The sequence below is a fragment of the Pagrus pagrus genome (genome assembly GCF_965226575.1).
Source record: "Pagrus pagrus genome assembly, chromosome: 16".
NCBI classification, from domain to species: Eukaryota; Metazoa; Chordata; class Actinopteri; order Spariformes; family Sparidae; genus Pagrus; species Pagrus pagrus.
In genome coordinates this window covers 29,436,136-29,463,343 of record NC_140200.1, presented here as the reverse complement: position 1 = coordinate 29,463,343, position 27,208 = coordinate 29,436,136, and the positions used below count along the sequence as shown (strand labels likewise).

General features: G+C 41.2%; 1 protein-coding gene and 5 long non-coding RNA genes across 6 annotated transcripts; 5 read left to right on the top strand and 1 right to left on the bottom strand.

The window, feature by feature from the left end:
- Positions 1–2,449: 2,449 nt before the first annotated feature.
- On the bottom strand, positions 2,450–3,436 carry LOC311271697 (trace amine-associated receptor 1-like; the record flags this gene model as incomplete). Its single annotated transcript, XM_084377488.1, has 1 exon — positions 2,450–3,436. The coding sequence occupies exon 1, from the start codon at positions 3,425–3,427 to the stop codon at positions 2,450–2,452; it is 978 nt and encodes a 325-aa protein (XP_084233614.1). The 5' UTR covers positions 3,428–3,436.
- A 15,474-nt stretch (positions 3,437–18,910) lies between these two features.
- LOC311271318 lies at positions 18,911–19,537 on the top strand. Its single transcript, XR_014624404.1, has 4 exons — positions 18,911–18,993; positions 19,137–19,193; positions 19,286–19,384; positions 19,491–19,537. It is a non-coding gene; the product is annotated as an uncharacterized lncRNA (long non-coding RNA).
- Positions 19,538–20,082: 545 nt separating this feature from the next.
- On the top strand, positions 20,083–20,640 carry LOC311271398. The gene is made up of 3 exons (XR_014624411.1): positions 20,083–20,246; positions 20,385–20,408; positions 20,553–20,640. It is a non-coding gene; the product is annotated as an uncharacterized lncRNA (long non-coding RNA).
- A 67-nt stretch (positions 20,641–20,707) lies between these two features.
- On the top strand, positions 20,708–21,112 carry LOC311271305. Its single transcript, XR_014624401.1, has 3 exons — positions 20,708–20,762; positions 20,866–20,957; positions 21,026–21,112. It is a non-coding gene; the product is annotated as an uncharacterized lncRNA (long non-coding RNA).
- Positions 21,113–21,114: 2 nt separating this feature from the next.
- On the top strand, positions 21,115–21,556 carry LOC311271304. The gene is made up of 3 exons (XR_014624400.1): positions 21,115–21,130; positions 21,260–21,453; positions 21,535–21,556. It is a non-coding gene; the product is annotated as an uncharacterized lncRNA (long non-coding RNA).
- A 453-nt stretch (positions 21,557–22,009) lies between these two features.
- LOC311271326 lies at positions 22,010–22,309 on the top strand. Its single transcript, XR_014624405.1, has 2 exons — positions 22,010–22,109; positions 22,216–22,309. It is a non-coding gene; the product is annotated as an uncharacterized lncRNA (long non-coding RNA).
- Positions 22,310–27,208: the final 4,899 nt, after the last annotated feature.

Genomic DNA, 27,208 nt, shown 5'->3' with positions numbered 1-27,208 from the left:
GGCTTACTTTTGTTGTTAATGCTGTAAACATACTGTTAGTGTGCAAACCTGTGTTTGTTCTTGTACTGTATTAAAAAACAGACTGAAATAATAATAAATAATGTCTCAGTCTTTGTTAGCTGTTTGTGAAATTTTGTGCTCACGCGCTACGTTCGCTCACATCCTGTGCATCTCTTGGGGGCTAACCCGCAGATTCCACTGGATTCCACGGCGGCGGAGCTGATCCGTAGCACTCTAGTCTATGTGTTAACGTCCACCAGGTCCGCTGCGCTGCGTGTCTGCTGCGTGCCAGCTCCGGCAGTCCGCAGCCCTGCGGAGCAGATACGCAGGACTTCTATTCTGGCGGACGCCGAAACACAACGCAGCAATTCAGCCGAATTTAGCACAGAGCAGACAGGAAGTCAGACACGAAACAACAACAAGAAATCCGGTTGATTTTCAAAATAAAACACTCCTTGTTGGTACAAACACAAAAACCTCAAAAAAGAGACAAATACAAGCTCTTCTTCTAATCCGTCGGTCGGGAACACTTCGTGTCGTTGTGTTTATAACACATACATATAACTGCGGTCGTGTGTGATTATGTAATTATCGCGGGAATTCCTCGGTTTCGTTTCTCCAGCTGATCGGTGGAGCTGCGCCGTAGCGGACTCAAAACGCAACTGGTGGGGGCTGCCGGACGAGGACGACGGAGCACAATCGTACTGGGGCCGTAACGCAGCCGTAACGTAGCTGTACCGTATCCAGTGGAATCTGCAGGTAAGTCTCCCCTGTCCTAAAAACCTAGTGACGCCCCTGATGGTGTGTATGGTTGTAATCCGTTAGTATTAAAATATTCTAGTAGATATCACCTTCTGTATTTGTTTCAAGACATACAATGCAAAATCAATGATTTGGTTATTGCAGAAAGTAAAATGGCGGCTGTGAGGCGTTTTTGCAATGGTTCCAACACTAAAAATGTTTTTGGGGCCCTAACTGTATAAAGTGAAGTTTCATGCTTTTATGAATAAGGGAAGATTTCATCCCAAATTTGGTATAAATCACCTGGACTACTAAAGGTATAAGGAAATACGGGCAGGGGGCACAGTCTCTATAGAAACAGACAGGCCACATACTTTTAGGGGTACCTAATGTTTGTATTAATCTTAATTGTTTTTTTGTTGTTTTTTAAAATCCTGAATATCATGCTTATGTATAGTATATGTGTTCTACTGTTATTGTATTATTGCACTGGTTTTTTGCATTTAACTCCCAAAATACTTTATATTTTGTACATTTTGTATAATTCACCAATATTTAATACCCTTTAATACCTACAGAGAACTTATTCAGCACTTTGTGGACTGTGAACCACCTCCAGCTCAACGCCAGGAAGACCAAAGAGCTGGTGGTGGATTTCTGTAGGCACAGACAACCCTGCACACAGGTGAACATCCAGGGAACAGACATTGAGATGGTGACATCTTACAAGTATCTGGGAGTTCAACTGAACAATAAACTGGACTGTACTGATCACACTGCAGAAACCTACATGACAGGTCAGAGCAGACTCCATCTGCTGAGGAAGCTCGGATCCTTTGGAGTGCAGGGGGAACTCCTGGGGACTTTCTATGACTCTGTGGTGGCATCAGCCATTTTCCATGGCGTAGTCTGCTGGAGCAGCACCACACTGTCTATAATTACAGTTTATATTGTACATAATGTGTATATACAATTCTATTTATATTTGTTAACTTTTTATTATATTGTTTTTTTTTTACTATTATTACTGTTTATTGCTATATTGAACTGTCCTTTGACTGCTGTGACGCACAAATGTCCCTGTTTGCGGGACTAATAAAATAATTCTGATTCTGATTATTGTCCTAAACTGGGCCCAGTGTGACCCTGACCCGGGGAACTCACTAGTTGTTACTGTTTTTCTATTACTATTTCTAGTACTGTATTTTTATAGCAATCTATGGCACAACAATTTCCATCTAGATTATTACAGTTCTATCTTATCTTATCTTATCTATAATCTCTGTTTGTGTGTGTTGATGTAAAAACAATATATACTACCCCCAATCTTGTCAGTGTGATTCCCAGGGCCAAAAAAGTATATAAAAATTTTTTAAAAAAACACAAAAAAACCCACAAAATGTTAAACTGCATGACGATACGCTGTAGTTAACAAAATGAACCAAAAACACAAAATACACAGAAAGTCACAAAAGCTTTTGCCACTCAAGTGGCACAATCTTGAAATCTAAGCGTTAATACATGTTAATGGGTTAAGAGAGAGAGAGAGAGTTATGGCCACATCATCAATCAACTGTTTTAATTTTATCCCTTGTGATTTATCCATAGAACCGTTATGCCTTTTTATTTCCATTATTTTTATTGGCTTAGTATACTGGAATGCATTGACAGTGTGCAGTATTGATACATTTCAACACTACATTAAATATCAAAACAAACTTGAGTTAGTAAAATCACCTAGGAATATTTTCCCAGAAATTATCATTCTAAAAGCTGATCGGAACCACCTGTAAAAGAAAGCATATATGAAGGGATTCAGCATTGAATTTGACAATGTAAGCCAGTTAAGGGTTTCAATCACAGGAACGGGTGCGTTTTTATAAGCCAAAGGCTGAAAAACAATACAAAGAAAGTGAGGAATCATACATAAGAGAAAAACTCCCATAACTATAGCCAGAGTTTTGGTGGCCTTTCTCTCCATCTTACTGACAATAGCTCCAGACTTTGTGCTCTGACAGGTTGTGTTCTGGATGCTGTTCACCTGCGTCTGTGCAACCAGGAAAATCTTCAGATAGATGCAGAGCATTATGATTGCTGGGAGATAAAATGAGAAAACAGGTCCCATAGTGTTTGCCAATACAACATCAACTGAGCACATTTCTTCACAAGTTCCGTGGCTGAATCCTGCAAATATAATTGCAATTCCAATTAAAACGGAAATACCCCAGCTCACCAGGATCATGATCACAGTAACATGGACATTTATTTTAGTTCTGTATGTCAGAGGCTGACACACTGCATAATATCTGTCTATGGAAATACAACATAAGTTAAGAATAGAAGATGTGCACAGTGATACATCAAAGCTGTCTCGTATTTTACATGATAAATCTTCATGATACAGACACAGGGTTATAGTGAATGCCATGCTGAAAGGAAAAACTACAACTCCAACGAGCAGGTCAGCCACTGCCAGAGACAGGATGAGGTAGTTAGTAGGGATGTGGAGCTGTTTAAAGTAAAAAATGGAGATTATTACAAGAAGATTTCCACATATTGTGGCAACAGATAATGAGCCCAGGAAAATATACACTATTACACATATTATGGAAGGGTTACTTGTAAATACATAAGTTGTGTTAACTGATTCATAGCAGGGATGTATGTCATTGATAGTCAAATCCATGCTTCCAGATTTCTGCAATAATTACCTATGGTGTCAAAAAAGACATATAGTTCAGTATGTACATGTACAGCAATTTTCTCAGAAAAAAACCTTTCCCTTAAACTTTTTCCTCGTCTAGTGACACCTCAATACAGTACATACAAGGGCAGTGTTGTATATCCTTAGTCACTATGCTACTGTGAAGAGCCTCGTGACTTAATACAGTATTTATCAAGCCCCAGCCTATCACCTAAATTAAGACAAACTTTGGTACTCCAATCAGATGTAGGTAGCTACTTCCTGTTTGGAAGAGACACAAAGACAGAAATAATGAGTAATTGTATACCAATTGTGTGTGTGTGTAAGTGTGTGGTGAATGGTGGCTCTGGTTCAAAATGGCCGCTTTGCATGGTGTAGACAAAGGAAACTACAAACAAAATGGCTAATGAGGGATGGACTCCTATGGTCCATGATGGCAACAGACCATGTTTCTTTGGAAAGGAGAGAGAAACAAAGAAACAATGCTGTGCCTGGTGGTGGCTAATGGCTAGTTGCATGCAATACCCTGAGTCGGTGTGAAGCATAACTTAAATACCATAGTGGCAGAGCCAACTACCACTAACCTGATGAGACAGTGATTACATTAACACTTGAACAGTGAACAAACCACACAGATTCCGCACATGTAGATTACATTAAACAGAGTTAAACAATCCTATACTCAGTCTTGCTAATCAGCAGTTCCTCAGCTGATGCTGGTGTGCCAGACATACTTACCAATAACAGCTCAAAGCTGGGTCTCACCTAGGTGTCAAGACCTGGGGAATTATGGGGGACTGAGTTCAGTTCACAGTCCAGTTTAAATTCCACAATGAACAAATTCATCTGTGGATCTCAACATATTGATAAAACTATTAGCGAGCTAGTCGCAAAAGAATGGCAGAGAAAGTGCAGCAAAAATTTCCAACTAACATACTAGCTTGACAGCATTGAGTAATAACAATAGTCATGTACATTGTTTACGTTCATTATGATTATGTTATTATTTTGATTATGTTGTCTAACATATGAGTTAGACAACAGGTAGACTACACAGGTAGTTGCATATGGTTAGCAATGATAAAGATGTGCTGCGCTCATTATTATTATTATTATGACCAGATGGTTGGTAGCAACAGCTCTGACAGACTTCTCCAAGTCCACAAAAATCATGTTGACTAGATGGCCAAACACCCATGAATCTTACAATAACCCTCTAAGGATGAAGGAGCACACCCCATGGCCCCCTTAAAAATAAGAAACCACCCTCTCGGTCAGCCATTCTGCAGGTACTCTCCCTCACCACGCAGGCATATCAGCAAAGACAGCCCAATAATGTCCACAGAATTATGTATCTCAGAGTGAATCTAAACCACAACTGGGGGCAAATGTATAAAAGTCTGTGTGCATTCAGGTGTAGAAATCATGCATACGCAGTCTTTTCGTCATGCATGTCAATCATCCTGATATTTTATGCACGAGCACGAACTGTCTGACCATCCCCACAATTCACTATAAATGGCTCTAAATAAGCCCCAAATCACCTGGTTTGCATATAAAGGGCCAGAATTTAGTTTAGTGTTGAGAAGAAATGTCAGAAGCAAAGAACCTGTTGAAGAACAGGAAGTGTGATTTTTTGGACCATGAAGTTGAAGTAATGATTGATCAAACTGACAGAAAAAAAAGAGTATTTTTTGGAGGCTTAGGTTCTGGCTTTAGCAACAAAATGAAGCATGTGAAATGGCAGAAAATGACAGAAGTGGTGAACACCACAGGTTCAGAGCCACAGAATTTGGAGGAGTTACAAAAAGTGGTCGGATTTCAAGGCCACGAGGCGCATCTCCGCACACAGTGAGAGTTTGCGAGTTCATGTAGGAGAGGGAATCCCTGCACTCTCTACTTGATCAGCGGTCATCATCATGGGCCAGAACATCAGTATGGTCCTTGAAAACTCATTCTAGCCTAAATTGCACATTGGCAATCGCCTCTCGCAACACCAAAGCAGCTATTGTGTCATGTGGCACAGCCATTACGCACAGCTACAGCCCTTTACATGTAGTGCTGGTTACACCTGAAGGTATTCTAACTCCCCAGTAATACAGGAAAATAATGTTTATTTACGTATATAAAGATCATGTATTTATTTGTTCATTTACATAAGGATCATTATCATAATAACTATCATAATGCATACTGACAAACATATTTACAGAAGACAGTAAAACAAGGGTAACAACTCGTGCATCACTGTGTCATCATAGTGAAGGGTTTTTTAAACTACAGATGTAATTGTCTGATGTAATAGCCTGTTATCTGTAAAACTTAGTGGGAAAAAAAGCTCTTAATAAAACATCACTCTAATTCAAGCTTTTTAAAAATCATTTTTGGCAACTTGCAACATCACAATAACCAGACTAAAAAGACATCAGCATGGTACAGATGTCTCTCCTTTCATATGACATGCTTGCCACTGTGTTACCGCGGTGACGCCACAGCGGTAAAAGGGGGGGCTGCACTTGATAACTGTAGAAGCTAGGTGGTAGCTCAACACTTGAATCCTGATGACAGTAAAATCCTGATGACAGAATTTTACTTTATACCCCCTTTGACCACAATGTGTTCAGCAATGGCAGAGTGGCGCTGTCCGTATTTCAGCTGGTTGACTACACAGGAAGCGGATATATGCAATCTAACACTATGTTAATATGACTGCTTCGGCTGATATTTAACTTTAACAGCTCTTCTGTGGACTAAGTTAAAAAAAACTAAAGATGTGTGACTACATATTTTTCAGTCTCCATTTCTAATTCCCCTCTGATGTGCATCTTTGCTACATTCTTTGAGGGAACTATAGGTGACTGCATACTTGTGGACGCAACCTTCACAAATGCTAATGTAGCTCCTCAGGGATTTAAGCTGTTATTATTTTGTAATTTTAACAATCTAACCCGTAACAACACATTAGTTAAGGTTGTAAGGACTGTGGCTGTTGGTAGTTGTTGTTGATTTTGTTCAAATACACCAAATTGTAATTTTATAGGTTAATGTTCTTCAGACGATGAGGCTAAACTAGCTAATATGTAATACTAATGCAGTTGCCATTTGTTGTCATAGGAATGGTGAACATCACATAATGCGAATACTGTAGAGTGCAGATTCAGCCTACATTGTAAATTACAGATAAGATCCCTTGTGTTCAGCACAGTATGCAAGGCTCTTGCTCTCAGTGTGACAATGCACCTTGTGGGGGCTGGAAGATCTGTTGGTTGATGGCCCCTTAAGTTAACAAAAAGGTCCATTGTAACGCTAATCACCCAGCAGACACTTGACGTTGATGCAACATTAGAACAACGTTGTACTCCAACGTTGGATTACCATTTGGATTATGATATGGATTTGAAAATTGGGTTAACGTTAAAACTTAACGTTGGCTGGACGTCAGCCCTGAACGTTAAATAGACATTAGATTTTGTACGTAGGCTTAACGTCAACCTTTGACGTTAAATAGACATTGGATTTTAGTTGTACTCCAACGTTGGATTACAATTGGATTATGATATGGATTTGAAAATTGGGTTTACGTTAAAACTTAACGTTGGCTGGACGTCAGCCCTGAATGTTAAATAGACATTGGATTTTGTACGTAGGCTCGACGTCAACCCTTTACATTAAATAGACATTGGATTTTGTACGTAGGCTTGATGTCAACCTTTTACGTTAAATAAACATTGGATTATGATATTGATTTGAAAGTTAGGTCTACGTCAAACCCTACCGTTGTCCTAACGTCAAGCACCACCGCTAAATACACATTGGATTTTAGTTAGACTCTAACGTTGGATGACCATTGCATTATGGTTGTGTATGAAAATCATATTCACGTCATATCCCAACGTTGACATTACATTAACCTCCTATGTTCCAGAGATCTTGGATTATGTTTGGACTCTCATGTTGAATACAATTGTTTTAGTATGTATATATATATAATATTATATCAAATTGAGCTTTAGAGTCCTCGTTGGCTTGACATCAAAATTGAATGTTGGGTTGAAATCAGCCTGCAATTTCAAAGTCTAGAAAAAAGTTTAAAAACAAAAATCAGTAACCAACATTTATTAAATGTAAAGAACAAAAAAAGTTGTTACCATAAATAAAATAAAGTGCAAACATGCATATACAAAATCGATCTCTCTTTAAAGTCTGTGTAAAGCAAATTCAGCCATTTTCTAAAAAAAAATACACATATAGAGTGATGTCTGAGAAGTGCCCTCTGACCTCCAGATGTAAATGTTGATTCCTGTCTGTCTCCTAAACCCTGTAGATACACATTTGCGTAACACCAGTTAATCAATGGATAGTTGATCAATGGACAGACGATAGTATATAGATATAGTATGAACTGAAATAGAGTAGGGCCAGCCCACTAAATCAAGAGAAAATAAAATCAGGAAAAAATATCTCCCCTTTAGGTCAAGTTACAACCTTAGTTATTCCCTTAACACATGTTCTTGGCCAAGAAAACCAGCATGTTAACTTTGTTAGGTTTCAGACATATACCACATTCCCTGATGTGCTGAAGATGTGCTGATGTGCTTACACAGTACCTGTCTTTGTAACACGTTGTAACAGTCAGAGTTACTTAATGTAGCGCCACTAGGTGGCGCCTCCTTTTGTTTAATGGGTAATGTAACCTGTACGATGAAGAAGAGCAGGTGTACTTCCGCTCCTCATGAGAAAGGATACCGCTAACAGAGCGAAGACTTCCCTTTTAATGTGTTTTTATTTTGTAAACTGTCGGTAGAAGAACCTCGGTGTGTACGTTTGCACGGATGCCTGTATTATTAGTGCCGTAGAGACCTGGCATGGCATGGTCAGTGTTATGAATAAATGTGCCGGGCGGAAACCCCCAATGTTGCCTGCCGTCTCTTGAGTAACCGGAGCAACCCGGCGTTGCCCGACTAAAGTGGACCATCACCTTCCCCTTCACCAGCCCACGTTACGTCGTCTCTCCTGAATCCAAAATAACTCCATATAGCAGAAATGCTGTTCTTTGTCGACCATTTTCATCGCTTTTCTCTCCTCCCTCAGCCATCATAACCTGGCAATCACCACCAAACTGATGCCGATTAGTTTTGTCAGGGTAGCTAACGGCTAGCTGGGGCTTCATCTGATTGGGCTCCGTCTGATAGGCTAAATGTTAGCATGCTCACGGTGCATGCATGCTGCATGTAAACAAAATGATTTTTCTTATTCATCGCGTGTCAGGCAGTCTTTTGCGATGTGTTCATCGCACATGTTCATATTGCGATGACGATGAAAATTCGATTTATCGGGCAGCCCTAATACACATTACATGACACCTGACATAAACATAGGCCTACATATCCACTTGTAAATGGTTATTAAATCACTTTCAATGTCAAATGGACATCTTACTCTATGTCAAGTGGCATAGTGGTCAGCTGACATACTATCATACTGATCGACTGGGTCTTGCTACTGTCTATCATGCGTGTCCTGGGGCCTGTTGTCTCAGATTGCCCCTGTGGCATCCCACTGACGCCGTGGAGATGTTTGAATGTTGTGATATTTCGTCTCTGTCTCTCTGGTCAGTGTTTTTTGTTTTTTATTTTTATTTTTTGTGAAGCTGCACTTTGATCTTTTCTTGGCTCCTCCGATGGAAATGTCCTGTTAAACGATTGTTTCAGCATTGCAAGTTATTTGTTATATTACAAGTTATATATGTTACTTTTGAAACTGATGGACTAAGTTACAGTAAGTTGAATGAACGAGGACCCAAATGTGGACAAACAAGGAAGCAACAGGTGGAGTTCACACGTTTTATTTTGGCTGAGAGGGAAAGCAGGGGTGAGGGTCCAGGGTGTCCGTGGAGGGGGCAGGCTGAGAGGGGAGCAGGCTGGTGTAGAGACAGGTGGAGCTGAGCGGGCAGGTTAGTACCGAAACAGAGAAGAACAGAGTTACAAAGTGTTTCTTTTCTCAGGTCTCAATAAAGGCTATTCGAGCTGTGTACTGACTGAACAGTGACAATTTGGCAGCGTGGATGTGGTAGGGCTGAGTACAAGTAGGCTGAGTTGACTGCAGGTTGAGATGCAGCTGATTGGGCTCTGCTCTGTCTCCGGCAAAACTCACACCACACGCACACACGCACACTCAAGCAGCAGTGCCCGATTCTCAAGATAATTGAGCCACATTCAGACAGTCAGAAATTCCTGCCTTTATAGATGAGAAACATGCAAAATGACCATGTCAATTGCATTTAAGTTCTGTGATTTTTATTTGTATTTAATCTTTATTTATACAAGTAAATCTCATATACCAATATGACAGTATGTCAACTGGCCACTATGTCACTTGACATAGAGATGTCAATTTGACATTGAAATAGATTTAATAACCATTTATGAGTGGATTTGTAGGCCTATGTTTATGTCGGGTGTCATGTAATGTTTATGCAGGTGTTATGAATGGTTATGTATACTCTCTTCAAATGAAGTGTTACTGAAAGTTGCTTTGGTTTTGGTTTGTGGTTGTTTTTATGAGGTAGTGATTTGTTGGAAATATGTGAAGTGAAGAGGTACCTTTAGGGAAGAGTTACCTGGGGTCTCCAGTGCTACTCAGAAGCTTATATCTGAGCTGGAGTTCTGGGCACCCAAGGAGGTAAGTCCATCACCCACTCAGTAAGACCAGGATGTTGTTGCATGTCCCTGAGTATTTGCACATATGCATATGGCTGTATGGTACTCAAGGTCTGCAATTTAACCCAATAGTTATTCTGTTGTTTCAAATCCAGTGTATATAACATTCTTAGATTCTCAAAACAAAATGTAAAACTCTAGACTGAAAATGAACATATATATTACATTATCTGTCAAGTATTACATTATCGGTTTTGAAAAAAAAAAAAACTCCTGAAAATGTAATAAATTCCTAATAATGTAATAAGGTATTACATTATCGGTAAAAATATTATTACAATATCAGTCAGATTATTTTATTACATTATTGGTGAAGTTATTACATTATTGGGTTTTATTACATTTTCAATCGAGTTAAGTGCAAATTTTATTACATTTTCAGGCGTTATTACATTTTCAGGAAATTATTACATTATAGGGTGCTACAGGGACCATCAACAATCTCTGACCTGACGACCTTATAGTATGGGCAGGTACATGAAGTTTAATCAGGTCAGAGATGTAAGGGGGTGCTTGACCATGAAGGGCTCTAAAAGTAAGCACCAAAATTTTTAAATTGATTCTAAAATGGACTGGTAACCAATGCAGGGGTGATGTGTGCTCTTTTGTGAGTGTGAGTTAAAAGCCGTGCAGCTGCATTCTGTACAGTCTGGAGACGGTTAAGCTCTTTCTTGTTTAGGCAGGTAAAAAGGCTGTTACAGTAGTCTAGAGTCTAGACTTTTATTTCTTCTCGTCTAGACTCTAGACGAGAAGAAATAAAAGCATGAATAACCATCTCCATCTCAAGTTCAGCTTTTGACACCATATCACTCAATTTTGCAATGTTCCTCAGGTGGAAAAAGCAGTTTCTGATTAATTGTCTGGAGTGCTGCTCTAGCGACATTGCAGAATCAAAAATGATTCCCAAGTTTCTGAGGCTTGACTGAACAGATGAGCCTAAAACATCACCAATGTACTGCCTGATCTGAGGGATTTTGTCATCCGGCGCAAAAATCAATGTTTCTGTTTTATCAGAATTTAGCTTCAGGTAGTTGTCTTTTAACCATTTTTTGATGTTGGACAGGCAGTCAATTAAGGAAGACAGATTATGGAGCTCAGAAGGGTCAAATTTACAATACAGCTGAATGTCATCAGCATAAAAATGGTATGATACATTGTTATAAGACCTGATTATTGTTCCTAGTGGGAGTATGTACAAGAGGAATGAGATTGGTCCCAAGACCAAGCCCTGGGGAACCCCACATGAGAGTTCAGTGGTATCAGACATAATCTGGTTCGCACAAACACTAAAGGTTCTACCTGACAGATATGATGAGAACCACTGTAAAACTGAACCAGACTTCCCAACCAGATCATGGAGTCTTTTGAATCAGTGTACCCAACGTTCTTTTGTTTTTTCGTTTCAAAACCAAATTAAAAAAACAGAAAAACAAGTTTGTTTTTCGGTTTTTCTCTTTTAAACCCAGAACGAAAAAACAGGAAAAACAGAATAACACAAAAAAACATTTTGTGCCAGTTATTCTGTTTTAAAACAAAGACGCCTCTCCAAGGGTCTCATAACCTCTCTACTCTGGTCCTCTGGATACTCTGCAATAAAAGGTAATATTTTGTTAGGTTTAAAAACAGATGTCTTACATAAAGACTGCATAAAGAAAATATATGGCCGAGGTTCATCTTTCCTCTTTATTTTGATGGTGTCAACTGTACATCCACAATAACAAACAACAACAATAACAAATGCTTTTATTTTGAAATAGAAATGTGTTGCGTTGTCTTCCGTTCATAATATCAAAACAACAAAACAATAAAAATCACAAACTTAATTTTCACGTTATTCTGTTTCTGTTTTTCCTGTTTTTTCGTTCTGGGTTTAAAAGAGAAAAACAGAAAAACAAACTTGTTTTTCTGTTTTTTTTAAAAAAACGAAAGAATGTTGGGTATACAGGATTCTTTTGATCAGAGTATTATGATCAACAGTATAAAAAGGCAGATGACAGGTCTAATAAAACCAGGACAGTGTATTCCCCTGAGTCGGCTGACAACAAAATGTCACTTGAAAGTAAGTAGTGCAGTTTCAGTAGAATGCCTTTTACGGAATCCAGACTGGAATTTATCGAAGATCTCATGGTTTTCTAAATGTACAGTGAGTTGTTCTGTCACCACTTTTTCTAAGATTTTTGACACAAAGCGGGGTTTAGAAATTGGCCTATAATTTTCAGGATGTGATGGATCCAAACTGGGTTTTTTCAATATTGGTTTGACAACTGCATGTTTAAAGACACAGGGAACAACTCCAGTTAAAAGAGATAAATTAAACACGTCAACTATACAAGGGCCAATAGACTTAAATAACTTTTTGAACAGCGGTGTAGGGAGGACATCTGTAGGACAGGAGGAGGGTTTCCTTTTATCAAGTAGGGTAGAGACATCATGTAATGTCACAGGGTTAAATGAGGACCAAGTGTGAGGGGGTGACAACACACAGGCAGACCCATAACAAGATGGTGGTAAGGTGTTTCTCCTGATATCTCTGATCTTTTCAACAAAGAAAGTGAGGAGTGCATTACTGTCTGCTTGGGAAAACACAGGAATTTGAGGGGTGGTAGGGGACACTATGGAGTGTATGGTGTCAAACGGGATTTGGGTTTTTTTCTTATTCAAAGATATTAGCTGAGAGAAGTATTGGGTTCTGGCATTTCTTAGGATTTCATTTAAGGAGGCTCTCAATTCCTTCAGGTGAATCCTGTGAACTTCAAGATTTGTTGATTTCCATAGGTGCTCTACCTTTCGACAGTTTCTCTGGAGATTCTTAATAGGTTCATCAATCCACGGACAATGATTTTTATGTGAGACATGGCTTAATTTCAAAGGTACCACTTTGTCTATAATGTCCAAGCAATGGCTGTTAAAATCCCCTAATAAAGCATCTGCATCACTGTATCCCACCAGGGAGTATGGATCGAACAAAACAGAAAACTTCCGAACAGCATCCTCATTTATAAACCGCCTTTCTGCCCTCGTTTTCGGAGGAGGATCCAAGGGAAAGGCAAGGTCAAAGAAAACACAACTGTGATCGCTAGCACACACATCCTCTACACACACATTAGCAATGCTTAAACCAAGGGAGAAGACAAGGTCCAGGGTGTGGCCCTTGGTGTGTGTAGGTCCAGAGACATGCTGGGTGAAGTTGAAAGAGTCAGTTATGGCCAAGAGGTCAGCAGCCATGTTGCAGCTGACCTTATCAATGTGAATGTTAAAATTGCCAATGATTAAAACCTTCTCCAACTTAATTATGGAGGCTAAAAACTCTGTAAAATCATCAAGGAAGACACCTGCAGGGCCAGGGGGGCGGTAAATTAAGACACAATAAAATACATTAGTTGAACCAATCTTTATCATCTGTGACTCAAAGGAGGAGTGGTTAACTAAATTTATTTCTCTGCACAAGTATATGTCACGATATACAGCAGCGAGCCCACCTCCACGGCGTGCCAAGCGAGGCGCACCAGTAACTGAGCAGCCGACAGGACAGAGCTCATTCAAGTGGACAAATTCACCCTCATGTTGCCACGTTTCAGTAGGAAACATAAAATCACCCTCTGGACGTTATCAGGGAAAGATGATACCGAGACTGTAGTGACCTTCTCCATCTCGACTGAAGGTTTGAAAAATGAACTCGAGTCTAAATGATAGCTGACTGCTTTGTGGTGTTTCACAGCAAGTGTAACGGCTACATTCCTGCAGTTCTGAGCATCACTGATAACCTTTTTGAAAAATGTGTGCTTGCCCTCAAAGCGCATAGTCCAGACATCACACAGTGGACCAAATGCCTTAATAAGTTGAGGGTCATGTTCAATGTAGTGGTGTTTTGGCCATAATCTAAACTCTGGGAATGTAGACTGCAGTAGTTCTCTGTGTTCTGCTAACTTGCACTGCAGGAAGTAGAGTGTCTCCTCAGTAAACCTGGGGGCAACTACTAACTCCACAATGTCTTTGACAAGCATGAGAACTTCCCATGTCTTTTCCCCTGGAGGAACATAGTGACCCCAGATTGTGCCTTTTGTGGAGAAGCCTTTTGTAATAGGCTGTGGCTGGTCAGTTTTGTCAGTAAAGGTGTATGTAAAGGACCTGATAGCTTGATTCAGTGTTTCTAGGTTAAAATATCCCTTGGAAATCAGATCTGAAAGGCACAAAGACAACTCTATGGGGACTATGCCCTCCAGAAGATCATGCATGAGGTCAGGAGGGTAACCTTTAACAACATGAAAGTGCTCCAGTTTTGCAGTCGAAGGGCACTCTTTTTTCACACTGTATGTTCTACACAGTTCTGGGTCTTCCATCACTTCCTGCACTTGTCTGTAATGCCTGTCTTTGTCTCTGAGCTCAAAGGCACCAGAGACTAAACATAAGTGGGCCGAGTATTGATCCTTGTAGTACTCCAGTGTGGAGGTTGAGACTCGGAGAACGATGATTGTTCACGGAGACGTGTTAATTTCTACCATTTAGGCATGACTCAATCCATTTGAATGTCAGTGGGGCGAAGTTAAAAGCAGACAGTTTGGCTATTAGGATGTGGTGATTGACAGTGTCAAAGGCCTTACGAAGGTCTAAGAATACAGCGCCAATCACACCCCCCTTGTCAGCCATAGCTCTGACCTTTTCTAAAAAGAGGCAACTAGCTGTTTCAGCGGAGTGATGGGCCCAGAAGCCGAACTGCATGGGGTGGAGAGTGAATGGGCCAATATTGAGGAAGGAGACAAGCTGCTCTGACACACATTTCTTGGCAAGTCGTCTGACTTAAATATCGGAGTTACAATTGCGGTTTCCCAGGTAGCTGGGAAAATCCCCTGTAGTATTGACTGGTTGATAGTTAGTGTGATGGGGTAGGCTAAGTGTTCTTTAAGGGATTTAAGCATTTTACAATCCATACCATAGATATCCTTTGCCGTTGAGGTTTTGATAGAGTTAATAAGAGCTTGGGTTTTGAGTTCAAAGATGGGTTTGATGTGGAAGGAAGGCTTGTTTTTATCTACTTGAAGAATATTTATAGTTGTTTGAGGAAAATTCTGTGCAATTTCAGCCACAGAGTTGATGAAATATTGGTTGAAGGCTACAGCAATTTGTGCTGGGTCTTGTGTTATTTTACCGTTCAGGTTCAGCTCTATTGTTTCCTAGGCCTGTGACCAATTCCCAAGACACTTTTAATTTGTTCCCAGATCAGCTTTGTGCTACCCTTTGCCTTGTTGATAATTGTTATGAAGAAATTGGCTTTGGCTTTTCTGATTTCTTGGATCACTTCATTTTGTAGTAAGGTGAACCTATGCCTGTCACTGTCTAACTTTGACTTCAGCGGTCTTTTCAGTGCAGAGTCTCTTTCCTTCATCAGTTGAAATATATCAATGTTGAGCCATTTTTTTCCTTTGACCCTTCTCGTGAACTCCTTAACCAAACTATGTAACTTGGTTGTGAACATTTCGCTGTCTGCTTCTGTGTTGCTCCCAGTGAGTAAGTTGTTCCAGTCTGTCTGTTGCACTGCTCTTTGAACTTTCCCAAACACTGGGCCTGCTGAGGTGGGTCAGCCTTCGGTAAGCAGGGTTGGTCACTTCCCGGATTGTAGTGGTGGTAGTGTAGATGGAGACAGCGTGAGGTAGCGGTGGTGTTAGCTGCTAGTCTCCATTGGCTAGTTAGTTAGCTACCAGGCTAAAAACAAGCCGGTTACTCAGCTTCTCTCTGATGCTTTAAGATCCCGGTGTCCGATGGCTAAAATCCTTCATTCGGTTAAAATGTAGAACCACCGAGATCTAAAAAGTGTGTCTCAAACAAGTGGCTTAAAGAGGATAAAAGGTCAATTTTAAGACAGCTTCTGGCAGACAGCCTGTGTCACCAGCCTCGCTCCTGTGTCAGCAGCCTGGCAGCCTTGCTGTGTCAGCAGCCTCGCTCCATATAAGAGCAAGTTGGATAGAGTTGAGTGATGCTCTATATTTTGCTGGCATATTGGCAATTACCCAGTACACAGCACACATCTTATGCTTCTTCGATGTTCATAATGGATTGGCGACTTCAAAGTCATCGATGTACAGCGCAATGGCAATTGTGAACTCATCACTAGTAAGAAGGCCATTTTCTCTGAAGTATATGTAGCGGGTCCCAGCTAGGCCGCCGACAGATAGATAACCCTGACTGGAAACACAGGACAGCAATAAGTGACACAGGACAGCTACTGCTCGTTCTCCAAATCCTTCGGATTATCTTTATTTTCACATTCATGTTAAACATTCAACTGCAATCATGAATCATTTCTGTTACTTTGTTTGCATTAAAGCACTGGTATATTAACCACATTTGAATGACATTCACATAAATGTATTTTTTTCACATATTCCTCATGAAATAAACTTATCAACTTTGTATTAAATCAAAGAAACATTTTCACTTAATCATGTCCTCTATCATTAATCATGTCATCACTTCTCGTTCAAACACACATTCTCTATCCTCTCATCAAAAGAGTAGTAACTGTACACTAGGTACATCGAGTACATTAAGTGTCCACTTAATATCACAGAATGAATCTCTTTTGCAGCTTAACTATCTCACACTTACTCTACATGGACACATGGCTGGCCATAACTTGCTGTTTTAACCCATGAGTACTTGAACCATATAATTGTTTATATTTGACGTGCGCGCCTTTAACCAGGGCTGCAGCCGTAACTGGTTTTAACCTGCCATTAGCATTAGCTTTAGCATTTTGAATAACACACTCCACACACAATACTAATACTTTCCACACATAACATTTCCACACATAATAACCCACAAATGCCCGTTTCAGACTGATGTACCACACACACACTTATTTTCACAGGTACAGTATTACATCACAAATGCAGAGGAGCCAAAAGAAAATACACAAAAGTAGACTGACTACAGCGACGGAGGCCATCTTAGCCACTACAATAGCCGCCTACCGTGGCACTTTAGTTGTTTACACACTTAACGAGCTTCTAATTTCTTGACCACACATCACCGGGGATTCATATGATCTTATAAACATCTGAAGTCAGAGAAAAAGTTGATAACCAACCTGGAAACACAGGACAGCAATAAGTGACACAGGACAGCTACTGCTCGTTCTCCAAGTCCTTCGGATTATGAGCTCCACTTCCGCAATGCACCGCGAAGAGTCCCAGTGACGCCGCTGGTAAGTGCTGCCACCCAGTGTCCGTTTCCCGCAACCTCAAGTCACTGTGTGTTTCTCTTTCTTAAAGGAGCAATAAGCGGAAATGCATTATTTAAGACTGAAGGAATTAAAAAATCGCTACATGGAGAACGAGAGGTGTAATTTCATCTGGAGTATAGGATGACGTCACACACCCGCTCTCTGTGTTGATCTCCAGCCTCATGTTTACAAGCCGGTCCGGCCGCGCGTTCATGTGCGTTCATGTGAAACTCCGCCTCCTCCCTCCCTATAAAACGCGACAGCCAGTGAGTAGTGACAGCGGCAGTGGCAGCATTTTCGAACTGCAATGGCAGACAGCGGAACAAAACCTTCCAATGAAGACGAGCAGGAGCAGACAAAAAAAAAAAACGGTCATTGGCAAAGAAGTTGTCCGATAAAGAAAGGGATGAAACCAGAATTAACATTGGCCTGGCGTTTCCGAGGTGGAGGGAGCAACGAGAGCTAAAGGGGCTACAGTCGGACTCGGAGCTGGCTCTTCTTCTTGACAGGCAAGTAACACCATAAAGTCAAATGTCTGTTTAATTGTCTGTGTTACAGTAACTTTACACACTTGCCGCTATATTGCATGAGTATGTAGCATGGGTTAATGTCCGGAGCTGGAGTTGTTACCAGCTCGGTCCTCAGCAATGGGTCAGGCGTTACGGTTGTGTTTGGTGAGTAGCCCGACAGGCAGCTAACATTTCAATTAGCATTGCAAAATTTAGCCTGGCGGACAACCTGGGGGGCTCACGGGCTGTCACACCAGGCTGAAACATCGGTCTCACTCACGGAGAAGAGTAGGAACGTTAGCATTAGCTCCCGGTGCTAGCACTAGCCAGGATCCGGCCATGGCTCTAGCCCAATCAGCCGATAGCAGTCAGTTGCGATCGGCAACTGGAGCAACTCACAGCTATGCAGTGCTTCTACCAGCTCTAACAACTTGATCACTGAACCTCCAATCCAGCTGGGGGTTTGCTAAAAAGTCGTTGCTAAGAAGGAAATATTGTCATTGCAATATTGATCAGTGTGGTTGCACATATTGCATTTTCCTCATATCTTCTGCCCTAATGCCATCACATTCACACATTAGCGTCGGGCCTCATACTGCAAACCACGTCGTTTACCATTCACTGCTAAGTTAGAAGGTTATGGCTGACTGTAACGGGTGTTTTTTTTTTTTTAATACAAGTAAAAAGAAGCTATTTTCCCGTGATGAGTTACTGTTGCTTTTAATACTGTTACTGATATGATTTTTTCCCCCCCTTTTTCAGCTATGAAAAGGGCCCATTGGCATCAACGCCACTTAAAACAACCCGCTTGGGAGTTGTGCCTCCAGCATTGTCAGATATTGATGAGGGTGAAGCTTCTGATGGGTAAGAGCTTTTGAGAATGGTGTCTCTCTGAACCTAATGTTTTCATGTTAGCATCTTATTTTTTCTTTCCTTGAGAATCGAGGTAACTATTGAAGATATGTTTTGTCCTTGGTCATCTAATGTGTGTGTATATAGGGAAGGCCAATTTCAAGTGGGAGGCATAGAAAAGCTTGGCACTGATGTGGGTGAGACTACACTGGAAGCATCAGAGGTTCGTGAAATGTTACAAGACAGGTGAGTTTTCTGGTTGCACTTTCTAGATCAGAAAATATTCTGGATTTATATTTTACCATGCTCATTAGATCCTGTATTGCACAAAGTAAACTCTGTAACTTCAGTTACTGTATCCTTGCATCACATTATTTTTGTTTTTACAGTTTTGATGTGGGACAGATGGACCTTGAGGACCACGCAAACACACTGGAAAACTGTGTGTAAGTAACATTTGCTTGTATGTAATTTACAGTAAGCGTCTAATTTTAAAAAAAAAATATTTTTGGACAAATACAATCTCCATGTATTACAGAATTGAAGTGTCGTCCGAGTCCGAAGATGGCTCAGGAGAACTGTCTGACCAGACAGAGGACAGTTCTGATGAGGATTATGTGCCTCCCCTGCGTATAAGGTAGTGATACTACACAGTTATCTTTTCTACACAACACTGGTGTTTGTGTTTTTGTTTTACATGCATCTCATCTTTTATATTATGCTATGTTTTTCTGATCCTGCAGATTAGAAGCAGCTATGGAATCAAGGCCCAAAATAGATGAACTGCCTGTCATTCCAACAGATGAGACAGTCCATGATCTCCCTGAGAACCTCAGCACATCCTCTGAGGAAGATGATCGGCCTTCAACTGAACACCTCAGAGTCTTGACTGAAGATGTTGTTATTGGTTCCCGTGCATCTATCGTATATGAGAAGAGTTTACATCAGCTGGTTAAAATGGTTGACCTTCCAGTGAGATCGTGTCCACACACAATTTCCTCAGGACAGATGTGCCAAAGCCAGCCCCCATTTGAGTGTTGTATACAACAAAGGGGCACTGCATTCATTGTTGAATGGGTAACAATCGCATCCTAATAATTTTGATATAATTGGTGGATGTCTGTCTGTTTTGGTTTTTGTTTTGCTGTTAGCATTGTCAGGTTTTCAAAGCTTTCTGACACTTATGTGTATAAAGCTAGTATTATCTTGTGTTTAGGTTTGTACACAAGGTCATGTTGTGTGGACTTGGACTTCACAGCCAGCCTTCAAGTTTGGAATGTTGGCAGGTGACTTCATTCTGGGAACAAACATCCTTTTGAGCGGTAACAACTACTCAAAGGTTGCACTTCTGTTCCGCTTCATGAACATGGGAATGCTCAATGCCACCAGCTTCTTCAAGATTCAGGACACCTACTGTGTTGACACAATCGCAGAGTTTTGGGATGATAAAAGGTCAGAGGGCATTCAGCGTGTACAGGGCCAGGACGTTGTTTGTTTGGGTAAGTTATGAATATCTGGATTCATTATCATTACAGATTCCAAAGAATGTTGTCACCTTAGTTAGATTTTAAAATAAGACTAATGATAATAACATGTAGCTCTTATTTCCTACTAATTGTTTGTTCTTTCTCTTTTAGGAGATGGAAGGAATGATTCACCAGGTACCAGATTATCACTGTGAATGTGCCAGGGAGTCACAGAAATCTATAGTCTTTTTTGTGAATATATTTTTTAATTCATTTATAATTTGAACAACTGAAATGCTTTTAGAGAGGATTATCTTTTCTCTTTTTTGCATTCAACAGGTCACAATGCTCAATACTGCAGTTACTCCACCATGGCAGACTCCACAAAGGAAATAATCAGTGTTGTAACTTTGGACAAGAGGGAGACAGGATGGTCCTCGGTCATCATGGAAAGGGAGGCCTTTATCCAAACAGTGGAGAAACTTCATGCTCAGGTTAAACTTGTGGAATTCTGCACAGATGCACATGTCCAGATTGGAGCCCTTATGAGTGAGTAGTGTAAATCTATACTGATAAGCGGTTGTACTGTATTCTCTACAGTATAAACCCACGTGTTATATGTGTATATTCTGTATTTCTTTTTCTCTCTCAGACCCAGAAAAAGGAAAGTTCAAAGACTATGGTATAAGGCACAGCCTTGACATGTGGCACGGCGCCAAGAACCTGGCAAAAAAGATTGCACAAGTAAGTTTTTGCAGTGACTACGAATTCTTGTGCCAAAACATCAGTACTAATATTCTCATAATTTCAAGGCTGCACTTGGAAAAGGAAATGGCATTCTCCTCACCTGGTTAAAGGACATTGTTAACCATTTCTGGTGGTGCTGCAAGAAGGCAGACATGGCAGAAGATTTTTTTGTGAGTTTACATATTTGATTCTTATGGTCTGATGCAGCCCTGGTTTATATTTTACTTTGAAATACGGGGACAATAGGAAGGTTAAACGAGTAACACATGTGGTGATCTTTTTCCTGCTTTTTCTGTAAGGCACTCTGGATTGGAATTGTACACCATTGCTGTGGCACTCACACCTGGGCTGTTGGATCCTGCCATCATGAACATCTGCAAGATTTCACCCAAAAGGAAACCATCCAGGAGAACTCTGTGGCACACAAGGCCCTACTGCATATCATTCAGAACAAGAGATGGCTAAAGGATGTCCACAAATATTTAACTTTCAGGTAAATTTATTATACATGTGTAAAAACCAATAACTAACTACAGTAAAAGAACACATTTTTAACAATGTGTGTCCCATATAGATCGACAGCAGACCTAGAGGCTTTTCCAGAGTCATATTCTCATGTATTCCAGCAAGCGCTACGCTTTCTCACCGCCTGTGTATAAAGCCAGAGTTCTTCTTGCTGCCTTGGACTACAACTTTCACCTCCAAAGAGCACCAATGCAGTCAAAAGATGGCAAGAAGATGTGAGTTTCATTTTCGCACGACGACATTTACAATTCATGTCACAAAATGTACATATTGATAAATATTTTTGTCTTTAGTGTTGGGGATGATAACTATGAAAATGCAGCCATCATGTGGTTTGGAAGTAACTTTATAGTTTCCAAAATTGTATGCGGTGTTTCAGATTAAAAAGGCTCTACAAAAAAAACGATCAGCGGTGGAGTGTATATGCCCTAAAGACTCCTAAGACATATGCATACATCAAGGAACTGCAGACCAAGATCGTGGCAAAGAGACTGTCCTCAGGTGAGGGGATGCCCGTAAGAAGACCCCAGCACCCAGATGACCCAAGAAGACTTGGCCTACTCCCACCCATTCCCCCACCACCCACTGCGGAACTTGCAAAGACACAACTCAGAAGAGGTGATGGTAAGCAATTCTGGAGTTGTTGTAATGTCAGAGCAAAAACCTTTTTTTTTTAATGTAAGTGCTTACTTCTTCTGACTAATTTGCTTGTTGTTGTCTCACTATACAGATGCTGTGTGATAACAGGAGCTGCGACCGCTGGAGACTCTTCATCTTCATAACTTGTCAATGAACATAAAAAATAAAAAACAAGTGAAATGGTTGTTCTGAAGTAATCTTTTCTTGAAAATAAGTATGTTTATGATATTGCTTCATATAAACTCGGTAATCTTTGCTTGAAGCCCTACATCATTTATAACCTAAGTGTTGTTAACAAGGAGATGACAGAAAAATGAAATAATGAGTACTGAAAATGACACTACAAATAGTCTTGTTCTCCACAACTCAAAATTCAGTTTACTGTAGGAGATTACCAAAGCAACCCGGAGCTCAAATTTGAAGTTTGATTTGTTCTTCTGTACTTCCATTAATGAATGGATAGTGTAATTAATAATAACCAATCAATGTTTCAGCTGTGCTGGTATGCACAGTACACTTCCAAATAGGTGTAACTTTTATGAAATTAAATTTTGTTGATTTCCTATGTGTATCCTGCCATAGAAACAAAAAACTGGATATTGAGCTAATATGACTTATCACTGGGGTAAGATGATTGAACACCACCTCAAATTCACATGTATGAACCCTGCGTTAACCACAGAACAGAATACTGTAATAGTGTTTTATAATTACATTATTTGTGAATGAAAGTGATGCACACCATGACTTCAAAATATGTATTTATTTACAAATAAAGAACAAAAACATAACAATAATACTAAAAATGGCTAAGATCTGCTCAACTGTTGCAGGTCTGAACTGCTTTTGATGATGCATGCATCTGTTGCAGATTTTTTGAGAACTTTGAAAACAGATTTTAGAGTTCTAGTGCCCTGGAGTAAAGCCTGTATACCGTCCATGAGGGTCTGGCCACTTGTCCCTGATCTGCCATACACAGCAGCTAGGGATGACTAAACGGTTTCCCCGCCCCACTGCACCATGCTGCCAATAGATAAAAGATCTATATGCAGCGTACCGGTACTCGCGGTTGTCATCCCCAGGTTCCCTTGCAATGCCAAGCGCAGTGATGTCCTCTCTGTAGTTTCTGTGTATGCGAAGAATACCAGCGTCAAGGCAGTACAGGGAGAAAGATGGCAGTCTGCTGATACATTGGGCTGGCTGCTGACCACAGCACTTTCGTTCCAAGTCTATGGGCATCTCCCTACAATTCCCACAGACACACCATGGCACTCCTGGAACCCCTGCAGATGGAGGAGCACCAGGATGACCCTGATGCATCATCAGGGCATCAAAAATGAGTCCGGGCTGTCTTTCAAAGAGTCCCCTGCCAAGCTCCCTCCACTCATCCAGGGACAACTGCTGAAGCTGCCTCTGTAAAAGATGAACAAAAACATTGATATAATTAGCCATAATATGCTTATATTTTTAGATTTTTTTTTCAAACGTAGTGGATATAGGTACAGTTGATATACCTCTGTTTCCTCTGTCCTGCCAGCACGCAGGGCATCGATCCTCTGCTGCTCCTCATGGGATGTCTCCACGGAGCTCCTCTCTCGCCTGCGGGTACGGGACTGACCAGTAGACTGACCAGTAGATTCAGCCCCGGCCTTGGCGCGGGCTCCACGTCGACCTCGACCTCGCCCTCGCCCTCGTCCCTTTTTCCCTGTCTTCTGAGATGATAGCCACTCGCTACAGCCAGCCTCAGGAGACAAGTCACTGCTGCTGCTGCTGCTCTAAATAGTTAGATCAAAATCAAAACATAACGTGCGGTCAAATGTAGGTCAAAAGTAGTAAAACAAACTTTGCAGTACTTGGCTGAATTCACATTATATTAATTAGCAGAACACACGTAGCCTACGTCTTAGTCTGGTCATATTTTCAATGTAACGTTAGTTTTAGCAAATGTTGGAAGGTGGATAAATAAGTTATAGGCATAAATACATAGAAACGGACAAAACTACTACAATCGTTGTCTTTTTTTTTATTTAGACAGTTTTAGCAACTATTCCGATATCTACAAAATTACTTTTCAGCTATTGCGGCTAATTTACCGGTAGATTGTATTTGCAGGAAAGCTATTCACTGCCGTCATATTGTCAATAAGTTACTAACGTTGAACTGTCTGCTAACGCAATTAGCGGCGAATAGATAACGTTTGATGCTAATGGTGACTCACTAAATTAGTGACATAAAGATTAATTTACGGACAAACCAGTATAAACATTATAATGTTATAAATTACTTACTTTGTTACTCGCCATGGTGATGTTTTGCTCGGTGTAGCTAGATCTTCGAAGCGAGCGGGGGTGTAGTGGGGGAGTGTGTGGAGGGGAGGGGGGGGAGGTGTTGGTGGCGAGCAGAGGCAGAGGGAGGTGTGGCTAATGGCACACTTTGTTTTGGTCTACAGGCAGTGCTCAACAGCAAACCTAGCGGTGAAATGATTTCGCTTTTTGCTCCTTTAATCTTACTTAGCAGGATAACATAATAAAATAAAATGATAGCAGTGACAATATCTCAACAAAACACTTTTGTGAGTATCACATCCACCCCGACAAACAAAAATGGCTCCCGACATTTGTTACGACCCAAAATTTGTTTTCATTTGTTATTCCTTCAATAAACTTGTGTGTTGAATGATATGTAGTATGTGTAAGGCATGTACATTTGTGGCGTGTAAGGAGCAGGTGAGATGAACTGTCTGGTTATATGTGTGGCATGAAAGGCAGGGAGGCTATCTGTGAGGAGATAGAATCTACATGGGTTTGTATTGAAGGTTGGCCCAGTGACTCATAAGTGAAAGTTGGTCTTGGTCTCCTCTCCCTGGCTGACCTCCTCACCTCTCTGTGTTCATCTTCTACAGGCAAAGTCCTTATAAAGGGAGAGTCCGCTCTTTCCACCTGTATTTGTTCGACATGGTCATTTTGCTCATCCTCTTCAGGCTGAGGTACGTCTGCGATTCATCACCCACTAATTCCGCTTCTCTTCCTTTTACAGGGGTTTGTTTGTGCTCTCTTCCAGGTAGGTTTGTCTCATCCGTGTGTGTATTGTCTCTTTCAGGTAGGTTTGTCTCATCCGGTAAGTATGCATCCACAGGTTCAGTTCCTCTCCTTGGTACTGCATTTGAATGTTCCTTGTGGGTCATGGATGGTTTCTTCGGGATCTGAACAGGAACTGCTGCAGGAGGAAATGGCTGTGATACAGACATTTGCCCTCCTCCTGAGGCTGTTGGTCTGCCAGGTCCAGATTGATCACTTTCCATCCTGACGACAGGTGTTCTCAACCAATAACCTCCTGTCCCCTCATCCTCATCATCAGTGTCTGACATCATATCCTTGTCAGTCGAGCTTGCCCTCTGTTGAGGTTGTTTTTGTCTCTGAGGGGGTGTTAAAGCTGGATCAGCTGACTGCGCTGGGCCCTCGACAGGTAAGTCATTGACTAAAAGTAGCAAATTTCTGTGTATGGTCCTGTTTCTCGCACTTGGGTCTCCCTCAGGATGAATGACATATACAGGATTATCAGAGATTTGCTCCTTCACCACATAAATCTTCTTCTCCCAATAGGAACGAAGTTTACCGGGTCCTCCTCGCTCACCCATGTTCCGAACCAGCACTCGATCTCCTGATTTAAGGACCACTCCCCTCGCTTTTTGGACATAGTAGGACTTGTTCTTTGCACTTGATGACAAGCTGGTCTTATTTGCTATCTTGTACGCTTCTGTCATCCTTTTTGACCATTTCTCCACATATCCTTTGTGTGTCACTGATCCGGTGCTTTCCAATAATCCGAACAAAAGATCCACAGGGAGACGAGGGTGTTGTCCATAGAGCAGGTAATGAGGTGAGTACCCAGTGGACTCGTGACGAGTGCAGTTATATGCGTGCATCATTTGTGGTAAATGTTCCTTCCATCTCTCCTTTTCTCTGTCTGTCAGCGTCCGTAACATCTGAAGCAATGTGCGGTTGAACCGCTCAGCGGGGTTGCACTGTGGATGGTATGGAGATGTCCGTGAGTGTCCGACCCCTGACAGCCCTCCATGGGTGCGGAAAAGGTCGTTTTTGAACTCACGTCCTTGATCATTGTTGAGACGATTTGGATAGCCAAAACGGGGTATGTAGTCGTTGTATATTCGTTCAGCTGCAGTTTGTCCTGATTTGTTCTTGGTTGGGTAAGCCTCTTCTCCAGGTGTAAATAGTCTATGCAAACCAGATCAAGAGGGGAAGACGAGGTCAGGCCACCCATTGGTGCACGAACATGTGTGGTGGGTTTTTTTGTTTTATGCAGCTGCATTTTCTTGTGACATAATCCTCTATACATTTTTTCATGTACGGCCAATAGAAACGTTCTCTGGCGAGGTGGAGCACACGTTCTGTCCCAACGTGTCCCATGTTGTCATGGAGATGTTTCAGGGCAACTGACCGGTACTTGACAGGTAGGACCAACTGTTTCCTTTCTGATGTCCGGCGGTACAGGACTCCATTCTCCAAATGTAGTTGACTCCACTCATGAAGGAGCTTGCGAGTGAGCCTGCCCACTGACCTTCTGACCTCATTAGTGAGAACATTATTGGTCTCTTTCAGTCTTATTATTTCCCCTATCTCAGGGTCATCCCATTGGGCTTTTGCTAGCTCTTCGAGGCTTATTTCAGGCAAAAGTGGATGAGGCTGTGGCATCACATCAGCAGAGGAGGTGTAAAGTGCAGCTATCCATGCTACATCCTTCTTCAGAGCTGCTCTGCCTCCTTCCCAGGTTGCATGCAGCACGTCCTGAGACAGCTCCTCAGTGCATGTTGCTACATAGTTGTCAAAATCAAGTGGGATGCATGAGAGTGTATCAGCGTCGATATTGTTCTTTCCAGGTCTGTATTTTATGTTGAAGCGGAACTCTGACAATTCTCCAACCCAGCGATGTCCAACTGCATTGAGTTTTGCAGTGCTCATGACGTAGGTAAGTGGGTTATTATCAGTGAAGATGGTAAAATGTGGAGCATAGAAGAGATAATCTCTGAATTTCTCGCACACTGCCCACTTCAGAGCCAGGAACTC